Here is a 16,370-nt window from a genome sequence, read left to right on the forward strand (position 1 = left end):
AGTTAATTGTATTGCTTATGGATTAAGCGGTTATAGCCCAAACCCAAAAAGTTTACAACGGAAAAGCCCAAACTAATGAGCAGCGAACGACTATTCTGAATCTGGACTAGGTTGTTGAATTGAAGAACCGGCTCTCATCTGCGTTTCATACTCTGGTTTTCATTCATCGGGCAAAGAAAAGTTAAAGAGAGAGAAAAAGGCAACAATGGCGATGACTTCGGGTAAGCTCAGATCTAGCGTTCAATCCGCCCTTCGTAATGGTCGTTCTTCCGAAATCATTAAGCGTACTTTCTCTTCTTCCTCCCATCAAGATGTCGAATGTAAGTTGTAAATCATTCTCTTTTCCTCTTTCTCTTTATCTTTATGGATCTCATTGTGAAAATTTCAATTTTAGTTTTGATCGTTATACCATTTCAGAATATCAAATTATATCAATTGGGTTTTCTTCGTTTTACGATTAGGGTTTTTTATATTCGTTAATTTCTTCCTGAAGGATCAAAGGGATTACTATGTTATCTCTATGATTTTGATGAGGAAATCATGTTTAGTTTTATATTTGTTTTTTAATTTATGTTTTTATTGATTAAGATGAGGCTAAAGAGGCATCCAAATGGGAGAAGATTACATATCTTGGGATAGTCTCTTGCACTGTTCTGGCTGTCATCAATCTTTCCAAGGGTCATCATCACTTCGAAGAACCTCCTGTGAGTTTCTTCTTAATGTGGAATTGATGTTTAGTTTAATTTTTCACTGTGTAATGTAAGTTGTGCATTCATGATCATGATTAGGTGAAAAAACTACATTACCTTTTGTTAGAATAAGAAAAGTTATGCTTCATATAGTGCTCGAACTTAGATTCATGATCATGTTGTCATACTGAACTTTTTGCTGTTAAGTTGACATTTATGTTGATCAGTCTGTACCTTTGTTGCTACCATTTGCTATAGAAGAAGTGCTTTTAAGTTTTTACTGAGTTGACAACCATCTGGCTAATAATATTTGACAAAAAGGCAGAAAATTACTCCTCGTTCTTAGTTTTTTTTTTGATCTTCACTTGTTTTTCCATTTGATGCTTGTGGAATGTGAATGATATGATCCTTGATGCAAATGTCTCTGTTTAATGGATTAACTTATGACCGGTCTTTATTGTGATTTCTCACGTTTGTTGAATCGTGATATTTTCTCTAGTGTGTTATTCTTTCTTATTCTAATAAGATAGGACCTCATTTTTTATTTGTTTGAATGTGTTTACAGGCATACCCTTATTTGCACATTCGCAACAAGGAGTTCCCATGGGGTATGGTTTTCCCCTTCCCAGCCTTAAAATTTGTTTTGTATAGATATTTCATCCGATTTATAGCTTGATGTTGTTGCCAATTGGTTTTTAATGATGCTTGTGTTGGAGACTAGGAGTGGATTGGAAGTGAAAAATGATGCTCTATGAATGGAATATCAAATAAAGAGATAATATTTTATGTCAGTGATTTGTATGGATTGAGAGGGTTATTTTGTTTGACTGACATCAGTGAGGAATAGGATGGAAACTTAATATACCTGCCTTTTTCTGTCAATTTTCTTCCAGTTCCATGGAGGACTTGCACTGCAGCTTTTATATATATTCCATTTCACCAATCCTATTATGTACATAAATTGAATTCAAACATGAGAATCATCCTTTTGCCTTTCAATTGTTTTTGTTTTATCCCAATCAATTTCGTTGAACAATATAAGTTACTAACGTCTAGGTGATCTTGTTAATTTTTTGTTATGTGTTTTGTTGTTTAAGGGTTTGCATTTGTACCCAGGAAGTATGTTTCTCATCTTTCTGCTTAAATTTCATTCTTGAAACTTTTCGAAACTGAAAATAATTATTTAAACCCATAAAGAAAAAGGTGACTTTATTCAACATGAAGAACCCAATTTCTATAGTTGGGACTTGGGAAACTGAATCTCATATCTTCTTACTCATTTTTTAAAGTTTTTAGTACGGTTGCATAAAAACTATGATTATAAATTCTTTACTGGTTTAAAAAAGTTTTAAACTAAGTATCAAAATTTTTTAGATTGTAGACTGTGTTTCACCAGGATGTATATGTATTAAATTTTCAATTCATTTACAATTTGTTTCTATAAATATATGGCTGGTTTAGGTATCTTTCTGCGGTAAGTGTATGAAATGGTTTAGACTTCAGAGGTCTTACCAGAAACTTGCCAAGGATGATATTGCAATTTGCAAGTGGATCGTGTTTGTCCTAACATGATGTTTGAAAGGCATAAAACTTGGAGATTCCAAGTACATTAGTGTTAAAACATGTACTTAAATTTCCTTGTTCATTTCTACTACATTTCTGGACAAAACAAGGCCAAAGGTTGTTTGAAAATGCATTGGACAAGTTTAGATGTTGCTTCTTTTTGATGAATGGTTTCTCCTTTTTCAAATTTGATGAATGGTTATCTCTTTTTCAAAAAAAAAAAAAAAAAAAAACTTGCTTTTTTTCTCAATCTCCCCTTGAGGCTTTTCAACCACTCAATAAAAAAGATTCCTTTTAAAAAATTAAAATAGTAAACTTGAGGAAGCTTTCAAGAAAGAAAAAGAGGGGATAAATGAGGAAAAAAATGTAAAAGCTTGTTACAACTAAGCTGTTATCGATCATTAACCAATAGGGTGACCACTGCAATCAATTGAGGGGGAAATTAGAAGCTAGCTAGAACTCTGAATGTCTGAAGGCTCACGTACAATGACAGGAATTGCTCAAGAGTCTAGATGATTTTTCACTCTAATGCTTTCGTTATTTTACTTAACTATGGAGCTCTGTGGATAAATTATTGAAGCACAACCGCATATGGAATAAACTTAATGTTTAGACTGGGAAGCTCTAAGAAACGTCTGAATAGGGTGGAAAGAGCTGGGTTGTGGGTTGAATTTAATGTGGTATATGGTCCAATGCCATGATTCCTAATCCTTCTCTTGTGAAGATAGAATACATTATTGTGAAAGGTTAGCTCGATCATAATCCAAGCCAAATTTCATTTCAGAGTATAAATGAGAGTGAATTAGTTATTTACTAGGCAACTATACCACCATTGATTAAAGAGTAATAAGTAATCTGCCTTCCAAATTCGCCTCTCTGAAGCGAGATCATGTTTACTTTCAAACATTCAAGTGCTCGTTAGAATTTGTCCTTGAAGACCATTGTAATCCAATGCATTCATTTTAACACAGGGGCCGGACCCAACGGGGCTCACCTGCCTGCATGTGAGGGCATTTCCCTATTTGTTAAAAATATTTTAGTTAGCAAGGATTGATCCTTAGACATAGCCTTAGAAGCGTTTTAAAAACGCAGATTACCACCTGAGCTACATGATTTCGTTGTTTCTAATTGTGATGGTTGATTATTAATATGTTGGTTTTGGCTAAAAGTGTTCAAGATGGCTAAAAGTGTTCATGGCTCCGTTCTTTCAGAGAATATGTGGCTTCCCACTTCTGCTGTTTTCAGTTTCTAATTATATGCTAATTCCAATATCTCATGTATCAAATTTGCATCCTTGATTATTTCTTTCACGAGGAATACATGACTTGCACATGAGTTCGCATCTTCTATTAAGTTCCAAGTTGAAGTTGTAGGCTCTTGATGATGGATGCCAATAGTGATAACCAGTTTATTAATCTTATTAAGTGAGGAATGATTGAAAGTGTTTTGTTAATAGCTGTTTAATTTGAATGAAAGATATTACTCTTATGAGAATGATTTATTTTGTAGTATTTCCAATGATCTTATTACTTGTCGTTTATAGGATATGAAAAATTCATTGAAATAGATTATAGACTATTATTTAGTTGGGTTGAATGGGAAACACTATAATTTTTGGTATATCGTTATGATCTTTTTTTTTTAAAAAAAATTACTGGATTAGTTTTGGTACCAAAGCATATCTGATATGTTTGCGTTGTGATTTTCAGGTCCTGATGGGCTTTTTGAGGTCAAAGAACACCATTGATCACATTGGTTTGCTGATAATATTTCATGTAATTGTCATCGGGTTAGCCCCGTATTTTGAATTACATACTTTGATGTTTTTCTCAGTGCTCCAGCACTTAAATGTTCTTTGTGGAAAATCTATAGACAGCTTGTGGGAGGTTTTGGTTTAATTTTGGGTTATCTTTGAACAGTTTAATGCACCAAATAAAATGTGGTTAACATATCATTTTGTTCATTCTGCTTTTGGGTGCTGTTGGGTACCCCATTTTGTTAATAAAGTATATGGTATGATATTCATCGTTTATGAAATACCCCATCGTCTAAAATTGCCTTGTTTAGGTTTCCAAGGCCATTTCCTATGTACTGGGTGGTTGAGGAAGCAATGGAACTCGAAAAATCCTGGGCTATTTTGCGGTATTACTGGTTCTTCCTCCGTCTTGCGAGTGTTTTGCACCTAGTGAAGCAAAACGAAAGACACATTGGAAGTATATTACTAATTCTGTGTTTGGAGTGAAACTATGGATAAATCTTGTTAAGAATAGAAATATCTCCTAAAGTGGAAAGATTCAGATGAAATACACTTTTTTTCCTTTTCTTCAAACTAAATAAGGTGAACTCTCCTTTACCTCTCCTTCCTTTTTTTCCCTTTCTTTTTTTTTTTCTCACCTAATTTGCTATCTAAATATAGTTTAAGGGAACAAGACTTATGTGACTTTCTCCTGTTCGATCAAAATAATTTATACTGAAATCTCTACAGGAACAAGACTTTCTCCTATTCAACCCAACAAAAATTTCACTTGAGATTCAATCAATGATACACAGATTAAGGATCATTCTTGCTCTTGCAAAACCAGTTTTAGTTGTGCAAATAGTTGATTAGTTGTGCAAGATAATGTTTGCCTAATTTTGGGTCAATAATGCTAGTAATTTCGTAATGATCATATGAAGGTGAAAAAAGATGAAACGAAAACTATAGGAGAGCTTGCTAAATAACCAAGAAACAAATATGTCAAAGCTTAAATAAATAAATGTGATTATATGAGATTGATTACACAAACTAAAGAAATTAATTTGACAGATTGTTCCTGACAAAAATTATTCTCCACTTGGGTATTATCCTTTATATATACTAAAGTTTAGAAAAACAATCTGAAAAACCATTCACGTATATGTTCCTCTTTCATTCATTCCTATCTATTATCAATTTGTCATATGTTCCTGCGACTCATAATCTCTGTACATGTCATTTTCGATTTACAACATTCTCTTTTACTCTTCTTAAAGTTACACTTGAAAAACCTGACTTCATCTCATCTCTTTCTCCTACACTAGATCATTCTAAGAACTTGAACCTTTTACATTGTCTTTGATTTTTATCATCTTGAACACATAGTCATTTATATTACTCAGTTTGTAGTAAGTGTTTAGTGTGGTTGTTTATATCTACTTGTAAATATCACTTAATATTTTGAAGTACTGTTATGAGGAAAATATTATTAACGGATAGTATTAATACGCCTAAATCCAATTATTAACTTTATGAGCAATTCAGTGTTATAAATATAACTTCATGGTGCTACCAATTTGGTGATCAACAAAGCAAACAGTCCATTTTCATACATCAAACGAGCAATTGCCAAAACTATCAAACAAAACCTTCTGCATGCTGAACCAACAAGAGGTTTGAACGAGCACTAAAGTGCTCAAACGAGCACAATGGTGCACGAAAGAGCATTACCTTGTTTGAGCTTGGTTCCCTTTATTCGTTTTCTTTTTCCTCCATATGTTTCAAAGCATTTGAACATTGAACTTTAATACTTTTTAATGTCTCACAAAGTAAGTTTTTAATGCTCAACATTAAGAAGAGAAAAAGAATTCTAAAACACTATTGTTCTTTTTACATTACTCATGAATAAGAATGCTCTTATGACACAACTTTTGCATGTTTAGCTTTCTCACGAAAAGCCTACTAACAACCCGCCCATCATTTCTCAAAAGTTACTCTTTTTTTGGTCCAAGTTTCAACCACTTTTACTCGTAGCATTTGCATACTAACTATTAACGGCGCAATATCAAACATGAACACCTTGTGCATGGAGTATTATAGACAAGTAGAACATTAAAATGAATGGCAATCATTTTTTAACCACCAAAAAAGATTGATTGATGGCCAGACAATAGGTTTTCCTTTGAAAAGGCAATGATAATAACGCTTGGATGTTTAATGTTGCACTTCAAAAGCGAATAGAACGAGGAACTCCTGGTTGATAGTTGATAATTTGATATGCATCAGCAAAATTTTCAAAGAAAGACTTCATTGCGCTTTATCTTTTAGAGTGTAATCAAAATTTTAAAACAAAGAAGGAAAGGAAGAGAAGAAAAGATTTATTTCTCCACGAAGCATGACTGGTCCTATAGGCTATAAGGGGGCAAGAGGGATTTGTGCCTCAAACTCATCCAAAAATATTAGAAAAACGTTTTAATAGTTAATAGTAAGCGGCATATAATACTGTTAAATATTAGAAAAACAACGTTTTAATAGTTAATAGTGAGCGGCATATAATACTGTATTTAGTAGTTAGGGGCGCATAATCAATATTTCGACTGGGCCTCACAAATTTCAAGATTGACCCTGTAGTGCAAAGGATGTCATTCTTCCAATTTCTTCCCATTCTCATTTGCTATCTTCATCCAACATTTTCCTACATTGCCTTGCAAATCATTATTCATGTGTATTGCAAACTCAATATCAGTTCCACAATGGATTATGCCAATAGAACAAAGCAAAGCTTAGCTAGGAGCTATCATACTAAAATGAAATGAATACTTCAAGTCTTCAACTTAGCTACATAAATGCTTAACACACGATGAACCCTACTCGAAGAACAAAATATGAAGCATCTCATGAAAACAAATACATAACAAGCTACACTTGTAATCAGCCAATTAACTCTTCCATTCACCATCTTTATACACTAGAACACTAATACACCCAGCGAAAGACTCCTGTTACAAGAATTTTTTTTTCTTCAGCCCTTTCGCAAGGAAAGAGTACTAAAAAAACGATTCAACCTTCAAGTGGGAACAACTAAAAGACGTTTTTAACATACTTAAACCATTCCTCACTAAGCAATTGCATCGCCATTGTTGCTCACATCAGTTCTGCTATCTGGTAGAGTATCTAAATCAGTTCGATCTTTAACTTCCTCAGTGACATTCTCAGTTTCATGATTGTGCTCCACATTTATCGAGTCCTCTTTCTGGCCTTCTGATTCAGTATTGTTAAAAGTGTTCCCTTGCCCAGTTTGCTCCACATTTGACATTTCATTTGAGTTCGATGATTCGTCGTGCTGCTGAGAACCTGAAGTGTTGCCAGAAACAGCTTGTTCATTTTTCTCTGCATTTTCTTCTTCATTTGCCTTAGATGTTTCTTCTTTCTTTTCCTCTGAATTTGTGGATGACTCTTTCTGCTCCTCATGAGTGTTTGAGTCTTGGGAAGAATGAGTTTTATCCTGGTTTTTCAAATCAGTTGTTCCATTTGTTTCAGAAGACTTTTCATTGGTTCTCTCTGGATTCTCACCATTTGCACCCTCATGACCAGATGTATCAGAATAAGACGTGTTTCCGTCTGTGGAAGAGCCTCCACCTTCAGCATTGTTTGTGTCCTCAGTCTTAGAACCAGAATCGTAGTTCGAATCCGATTGGTTGTCACTAGTACCCGTTTCTGTTTTCTCGAGTTTCTCCGATACTGCCAGCAGATTCGAATTAGCTTCTTGGCTGGTTGTGTTAGATGCCGCATCATTTTGATTTTGAGTGGCAAATGTTTCATCACTAAATGTAGTGGCATTTACTTGCTTATCTTCACTAGACTCTACAGTTTCACTTTTTTCTGAATTGTTCTGAGTTTTGTTTTCCTCTCCTTCACTACTCTCCGAATTGTCCTTGTTCTGCTCTTCAGCTGAAGTGTGCTCATCCTTCTTAGTTCCATCTTGGACCTGACCGTCTGATGAGCCTGACTTCTCAATCTTAGTGTCTTTGTTTTCCGCTTCTGCTTCTTCATTCTTTTTTTCGCTGCTCCCATCTGTAGTTTCCTTATCTTGACCTTCATTTTGAGCAGTTTCGCTCTCTTTGCTTTCCACTTTCGGTTCTTCATTCTGATAAGTCTCACTTACTTTCTCCTCTTTGGCTTCTTCATTCTGTGCAGTCTCGCTCTCTTTGTTTTCTTCTTTGGCCGCTTCATTCTGTGCACTCTCGCTCTCTTTGCTTTCCTCTTTGGCCGCTTCATTCTGTGCAGTCTCACTCTCTTTGTTTTCCTCTTTGGTCGCTTCATTCTGTGCAGTCTCACTCTCTTTGTTTTCCTCTTTGGCCGCTTCATTCTGTGCAGTCTCGCTGTCTTTGCTTTCCTCTTTCGCTGCTTCATTCTGTGCAGTCTCGCTCTCTTTGTTTTCCTCTTTCACTTCTTCATTCTGTGCAGTCTCGCTCTCTTTACCTTCTTCATTTCCACCCTCTTTGCTCGCTTCCTTGTTCTCTTCCGTCGTATTCCCATCATTCTGCACTCCACTCTCATTTTCTTTGTTCTCTTTTTCCTTTTCATTCTCTTCATGGCCCTCCCTTTCGTTAACATTCTCCTTATTCTCTTCCTTCATTTCATTTTCCTTCTCCTTATTCTCTTCTTGCTGCTCCTCACTTTTGTTCTCTCCGCCATCCTTGACCTCATTCCCCCCTTCCTTATTCCCTTCTTCCTCCACGTTTTCATTCTCCTTCTCACCTTCCTTACTCTCGCCCTCGCCTTCACTTTCTTCCTTACCCTCCTCATTCTGCTTCTCCGTGCTCTCATCCTTACCATCTTCTCCAGTCTTCTCATCCATTTTCCCATCTAAGTCCTCATTCTCACCCAACTTTGCATCCTCGCTTTCAATTTTCTTCTCCTCATCCTCTTCCACATTGTTTCTCTCATCCACATTCAACGTCTCATCCAACTCGGGAAGATCCTTCCTTCCCAACCTCAACCTATCTTGTACCTTCTCCGAGATCCTACTAGCCTCTTCTCCAAATGTCTTTTCCTTACCATACGAGCGTTGGATCTGGTATACAAGCCAGATGCCAATCCCCAACAACAAAATCAATTGCAAAGCATGCTTTACCTTAAAACCCTTGTTCGCCCTCAATCCCCTACTACGAGGCGATAACTTGAACATGATTGTCGATAATTACACCGTTACTAACAATAAACACCTTTTTTCCCACCTTCCGGAATCAAAACCTCGCTCAAAGCTTCTGTTGATTACAAAAAAATACAGATGCAAACGAGGTTTAATCAACAAAAATAAATACAAATCTAAACTACCAGCTAACAACTTCAGCGACAGAATCACAAAACTAAAACAAATTAATCTGCCATTCATCTAATAGTTTCACTACCCAACAACAACATTACATAAATAAGAAGTGGAGATGATTCAAAGAGCCGTAATTCAAAACCATAGAACCGTTACCGACATAAGGGACACAATATATCAGATCAAATACATAGGATAATAAGTACAAAATAGTAGATCACAAAATCCACAAAGAATAAAATCCAGAAATGATTACAAATTTGTCGCCATACAAGCAATCGCTTAAGTAACTTACCAACAAATTTTATTTCAAGAAATACCAATCAACAAAGTGAAGCTCATCAAACAACAGGCATATAATGATTCATATTCAAATCAAATATCTATATGAACACATAAATAAGAATATAACAATACAGAATATGAGAAGACTGACCTTCAAACAAACAGAAGCAGTGAAATTGGATGTTTGATTGAATCAAAATGAATGTGACGATGAGAAAGATATAATGTGAAGATGAAAAAGGGATGATTTAAAGTGGGAGGATATAGAACTGGAAGAGGAGGAAATGTCGGTGGGTTACGCACTCGTATTCTAAAAATCAATCAGATCTTGAAGTAGCACCCTCCATTAACAGAAGCTGGACACCTTTTATAAGGAAGGAGGAGTTTGTTTCTTCAACAATAAACCACTCGCTTGCTTTCAAACGAAAGACGCTTTTCACCACTTTTTTTTTTGTTCATCCACTCTCCACTACGCTCTCAATGCTTCTTAACCAACTCCCTCCCACTCGCACCGCTTTATTTCTGGCCTCAGGTCGCACCCAAACACAACGGTGTCGTTTGGGTGAAAAATACAATCATCATCTTCTTATTTCAAAAAACAAAAAAAATATATAATATAAAATAATAATTTTTATCACCAATTGGTTTTGTCTTTGTTAGAACGTGGATCACTTTACCAAATAAGGTTGTAAAAATTTGGTTTGCGTTTGCCCTCACCGTTTCACACTACAAGAAAAATATTATATCTCTTACTGTTACTTTATGTCTATTGTCTATAAAATATTTGTCAATTTAGTAATTTAATTCATGATATATCTAATTGTGAATAATTAAAAATTATGAAAAAAAAATTTCAAAATTTTTTATTTTAATAAAAAGCTCATATTTTTAAAATTTGCTTTAAAACGAAAGAAACAATATATCTCTTAAATATGTTTTAATATGTAGATTAAAAATAAATATAAACTAAAAATAATCGTTCAATAGTGTAAAATTCTTAATACAACACAAGAAATTATCAAGTTATTTTATTTTAATTTTAATTAATGTAATACTTAATAAGAATCAACACATACATATATCAGAGTTTTCAACTCATGACCCAATATTTATAAGTTAAAAAACAAAATTCGTAAGAATAATCTATTATAATTTTAACTTTTGATCATACAATCTGATAAAAAGAATATAAAATTCTACAAGGCATTCTCATAACGATTTGTCATACGAAATAATTCTTACCATATTTAACATCAACTTATTTTTTTGAATATATGAATGGTATATTAATTAGATATTATCTGTTAAATTTTCTTGACTTGTTATATTTTTGAATTTAAAATCTAAATATTTTCATTTAAAGTTTCTTAGAATATATATTTGTTTGTTAATGTCGAAATATTTGCTAACTAATAAAATTTTTTCATAAAAATTTTAATTTCTAAAATATTTCATCAAGAAATAAAATATACATGATAATCAAAAATAATTTTGAGAATGACAAAATATTATGATAATATTGTTGGAAGATAACCTAAATTTGTCTTGAAAAGTATGAAAAGTTTAATTAATACTTATATTAACGATCGAATTTTTTCATTAAAAGCAATATATATTCTAAAATTCTATATTTATTTTATAAGAAATATCATAATTTTATATTGATAATATGTAATTGCATCTCTACTAAGAAATTCGTGTATTACACGAGTTTTCATACTAGTTAATTATAAATATTTTCAACTTTAGATGTGTGTGTGAAGAGCCAATTCAGATAATTTATAACATGCTGAACATGTCATTTTACAAAAAAAAAAATTAGAAACAAAATTCTAATATATTCAAATTTAAGAATAAAGAAAATAAATTATTTTTAGTTTTTTAAATAACTTTTTACATTTTAATATTTAATATTTTTCTAATTTTTTTGTGTAGTTAAATACAAATTGAAGAATCATTTTTAAATTTGTTAATTTAATGTAGTTTAGTAAGTTGAGAAAACAAGATTAGATAAGAATTAAAGTGAAGACTTTACTTGCGGAAAAAAAAACAATATTACTTCAATTGACCCGATTTTCATAATTTCCTCATTTTGAATTCGTGGTCTGAATTCATTTTCCCAAATGTCGGTGTTTGCTGTTTTATCACATAAACTTGCATCTCCTTAAACCCCATTTTTCAATCCTCTCAAGTCTTCTCATACCCTAAAAAATCCCCAAAAATGACTTTCTCGAAGCATCTTGTTTCAAAACTCCGCAACCTCCCAACCATCACCCAAAACATATCTCGTTCCCTATCCACCGCCGCCGCAACCGCCACCATCAATGACAACCCATCTCCACAGTCAAACGATTCTTCCATCTCAATCAAAGGGGTTAAAATCTCGGGTCGCCCTCTTTACCTAGACATGCAAGCTACCACCCCTGTTGACCCACGGGTTCTTGACGCCATGCTTCCTTATTACATCTCCCAGTACGGTAATCCGCATAGTCGAACCCATCTTTATGGTTGGGAATCCGAATCTGCTGTTGAAACTGCCCGTTCTCAGGTTGCCCAACTCGTTAATTGCTCCCCAAAAGAAATCATTTTCACTTCCGGTGCAACCGAGTCGAACAACATCTCTATCAAGGGTTATATGCACTTTCATAAGGCTTCTAAGCGCCATGTTATTACCACCCAAACTGAGCACAAGTGTGTTCTTGATTCGTGTCGGCATCTTCAGCAAGAGGGTTTTGAGGTGACTTATCTTCCCGTTGAGAATGATGGGCTTGTTGATTTGGATAAGCTTCGGGCAGCGATTCGACCTGATACTGGGTTAGTTTCTGTTATGATGGTTAATAATGAGATTGGGGTTATTCAGCCTGTTGAGGAAATTGGAAGGATTTGTAAAGAATTTAATATTGCGTTTCATACTGATGCGGCCCAGGGTTTAGGGAAAATTCCAATTGATGTGGAGAAGATGAATATTAGTTTGATGAGTTTGAGTGGGCACAAGATATATGGGCCTAAAGGGGTTGGTGCTTTGTACATTCGTAGACGTCCTCGAGTGCGGGTTGAGCCTCAGATGAATGGGGGTGGGCAGGAAAGAGGGCTTCGTAGCGGGACTGTGCCTACCCCATTGGTAGTTGGGTTTGGAGCAGCTTGTGAGGTGGCTATGAAGGAAATGGAGTATGATGATAAGAGGATTCGGACATTACAAGATAGGTTATTGAAGGGGATTCGAGAGCGTGTGGATGCTGTTGAAGTGAATGGTAGTGCTGAGAGGCGGTATCCAGGGAATTTGAACTTATCTTTTCGGTTTGTTGAAGGGGAGAGCTTACTAATGGGGTTGAAGGAGGTTGCAGTTTCGAGTGGAAGTGCTTGTACTAGTGCTAGTTTGGAGCCAAGTTATGTATTAAGAGCTCTTGGGGTTGATGAGGAGATGGCCCATACTTCGATTAGGTTCGGGATAGGAAGGTTTACTACTGAGGAAGAGATTGATAGAGCAGTCGAGTTGACGGTGAAGCAGGTTCAAAAACTGAGGGAAATGAGTCCACTTTATGAAATGTATCAGCAAGGGATTGATCTTAAGAGTATTCAATGGGCTCAACATTAAGTTTATATTGATTGATTTTGAGTGAATGATGGGCTTTTTGTAGTGTAGAGCTCCTGTATGTTGGAAGAACAACTCATTGCTTGAGTTCCACTGTCTAATAACAGGCTTAATGCTTATAAGAGGTCGACCTTTAAGTTGCTTCATAGATTTTTGTGGAGTATGTATCAGCTATATGAGCTAGGAATTTCAAGAGGTGAGTTTATGCTTCTTGTATTTTGTAAATTACTCTTTGATGAAACTGTTTGAATTTTGGCAATGATAATAAATGGATGCTTTCTAATTTACATGTTGGTTTTGAGCTGCCTATTGTCTTACTGTCTGCTGTGATATTTTGTTGATTTCATGCACGTTATTGCTTATATAGTTATTAAGTACTTATAAAATGATGGAAATTCCACGTGGTATCCCTGAGGTTTCGGGTTTTCCGCATGTTAACCAAAACTTTCAAAAAATTCACATGTAACCTTGAGGTTTACCACATTGTTCCACCATTACCTTTTTGCACATTAAACGTTGGCAAATTTTAATTTATAAACTTTAAAGCTGTTGCACGCCTATTTATAGGACTCATCATTTCAGATGCCATCAGTTTTAACTTTTTTCCCTCCAAAACATAAACTTTAACTCTACCATCTCTTGTCGAAATCATACTTTTTTCTCTAAATCCAAAGATGGTAGAGTTAGGGGTTATGTTATTGGGAAAAGGTTGAAACTGATGCATTTGAAATGGTGAGTCGAATAAATAGGCATACAGCAGTCTTAAAGCTTTGAAATTAACGTTTGCTAAATTTTTATGTGCAAAAGAGCTATAGGGGAATAATTTGGTAACCTCAAGGTTACGGCGTGGATTTTTTAAAAGTTTTGATTACCACGTGGAATTTCCTTATAATGATTAAACTCAACAAAACCCGTACAAAAGGTGAGGTGATTGCACATAAACCTGATTTCCGTCCAAAAATCAATTGGTAACAGGTAGCCCATCAAGCTTATATGTTAGTCAACCTCACTATGTTGGATTCTATGTTGGATCACATGTGGCATTATTTTTCTACAATGCCTCACACCAAAAAATGTACATATGTATAATGGTTCCTCATTATTTTGAAAATGTGTTGGCACTTAACTGATGTATATCAATGTTTTCGAAAGCTAATATTTTGACGGTAGGAGTGTCGTTGTGGACTCTTACCTTGTATGAAAGAAATCAGTTAGAGGCAATTGAGAGAATCCCTTAGCAAAATTCCACAGTTTTGCTTGAAGCTAGAGCCTTCTAAACATATTAGTAATATTGATAGCTACTGAGCAAGAATATAGGCTGTATTTTGATCCTATAGATAGTTAAAGAACGCAGTATAGGCTCTCTTTAGATGCTATAGGTATTTACAGAGCGGAGAATATTAGCAATTCTTGAAACACTACTCATATCAAAATGGCTTATGTAATATTGTTTTACTATTTAGTTTATGTTTAGCTGAAGATACAAAAAGTGCCATTTATAATTTTGGCAAATAAAGATTCTATGTGAATATATTGGGAGAGCCTCCCACTAGAGCTTAAAATACCAAAAGCCTTGGGAAACCAAGCCTATGCAAGTAAAAAGAGGCTCATTAACTGAGATCACTAGAGCTAAAACAAGAGGGGAGGCTAACAAAAACCAACAGTTAGACTAAGACAACCAAAGCAGTCGGAAGGGAAAGAACGGAACAGGAACATTGCAAGCTGCAGAGAGCAATCGGTGCTTCATTCCCAGCACTCCCCTGATCTGCCACTATCAGATACCAATAGGGAGGCTGACCAGAAGCCAGTCCCAACAGCCCTGGATGGCATCAGAAGGAGGACTGACTTGCCTCCAGAGCTGCCGACCTCCCCAACAGCCCACCTTTACCAATCAACCTTCTGCATAGGACCCCAATGCACCACCCAACAGCACATCAGCCCAGCAGTCCACCCCAACAGACTATCTGTACAGGACCCTAGTGCATCTGCCTGCCTACTTCAGATAAGCAAGCACAATCAGGAAACCTTCTTCAGCTCCACTTTTTAGGTAAGGTTTTAATTTCTTTTGGGGTTTTTCTTATCATTTCAAGTTTGAGTTTTTATGTTCTGGGGTTTCTTTGTAATTGCTGAAAAGGTTGGAAATTTGATTTATAAGTCGTAATAGATCAAGATTTATTTAAAAATTTTGGTAATTCGTTTAAATTCCTCTTTTGGGGCTTTTCTACCTCTTGTTTCCGAGACATCTGTGTTTCAAGTTTCTGTTTTTTTTTTTTTTTGATTTTTGGTTTTGAGATTAATTGAAAAGGTTTGCAACCTTATTTTTTGATTTTTGGTATTGAGATTGATTGGGATTTTTTATTGCGAAAAATGATTATAACTCCCTCCGTTCTTTTTTGTTCTTTTTAGTTTGCTTTTTGCATAGCTTTCAAAGCAAATTATAAACCTCAATATCTTTAAATACCATAATAAAAAATGTAAAAATTACATAATAAAAAAGTGTACATTAAAAAATATTTAACGAGATTTCACGTAGACATCTTTTATCTTCAATGTGTCAAAAATATTAATTAAATTTTTCTCTCCTTAAGGTGGAATATTTCAAAATGGAGGGAGTATTACAAATCGGATGCATGTTGAAAAGACAATTCTATCTTTGTGGATGTTGTGGAGTTTTTGAACATCTATCTTTGTGCAAATTTTGTGTTTCTTTTGTGAAATTGTTTTTAAGAACTTGCAAGCTAGAAACAAATTGAATATTTTTTTCATTCACCTTTTACTTTGGTGGATTAATATTTTTATTTTTGATCATTATCGGTTTCCGGATTGTTCTAAGAAGAATTAATGTTTTACTTGGCTACGTGGTACTGCAGTTTAGTTTAAGGATGAGCATTCTCCGGTGCTACTTCCCAGCACATTATCTGTTGCTGCTTTGTTATTAAAAATATCTGGGTGTACTTTTCATGTCAGTCACTACTCACTAGCATCAATTTTCATAAATAGACATAAATCCATGGTGCATGCTTATGGGTCTCATACGAATATCGATAATGGTCGTGTCGTTAGCAAGTTCATTACTCGGGCACTACGAGGAGCTCATTTGGATGAGGTCCAAAAGCACTTGAAGCTTTCTTATGTGGACAACGATTTAGATGTGATAGGAAATGATCAAAGGGC

General features: G+C 34.8%; 3 protein-coding genes across 3 annotated transcripts; 2 read left to right on the plus strand and 1 right to left on the minus strand.

The window, feature by feature from the left end:
* Positions 1-4,289, plus strand: LOC130807358 (cytochrome c oxidase subunit 6a, mitochondrial). Its single transcript, XM_057672544.1, has 4 exons — positions 1-320; positions 589-704; positions 1,255-1,297; positions 3,962-4,289. Exons 1-4 carry the CDS (start codon positions 206-208, stop codon positions 3,997-3,999), a joined length of 312 nt encoding a protein of 103 aa, XP_057528527.1. The 5' UTR covers positions 1-205; the 3' UTR covers positions 4,000-4,289.
* Positions 4,290-6,790: 2,501 nt separating this feature from the next.
* On the minus strand, positions 6,791-10,161 carry LOC130807360 (uncharacterized). The gene is made up of 2 exons (XM_057672545.1): positions 9,756-10,161; positions 6,791-9,257 (listed from the first exon to the last, which is right to left on the minus strand). The coding sequence occupies exon 2, from the start codon at positions 9,176-9,178 to the stop codon at positions 7,106-7,108; it is 2,073 nt and encodes a 690-aa protein (XP_057528528.1). The 5' UTR covers positions 9,179-9,257; positions 9,756-10,161; the 3' UTR covers positions 6,791-7,105.
* Positions 10,162-11,718: 1,557 nt separating this feature from the next.
* LOC130807361 (cysteine desulfurase, mitochondrial) lies at positions 11,719-13,495 on the plus strand. The gene has a single exon (XM_057672546.1). It carries the CDS (start codon positions 11,826-11,828, stop codon positions 13,197-13,199), a length of 1,374 nt encoding a protein of 457 aa, XP_057528529.1. The 5' UTR covers positions 11,719-11,825; the 3' UTR covers positions 13,200-13,495.
* Positions 13,496-16,370: the final 2,875 nt, after the last annotated feature.

Source organism: Amaranthus tricolor, chromosome 3 (assembly GCF_026212465.1).
Source record: "Amaranthus tricolor cultivar Red isolate AtriRed21 chromosome 3, ASM2621246v1, whole genome shotgun sequence".
NCBI classification, from domain to species: Eukaryota; Viridiplantae; Streptophyta; class Magnoliopsida; order Caryophyllales; family Amaranthaceae; genus Amaranthus; species Amaranthus tricolor.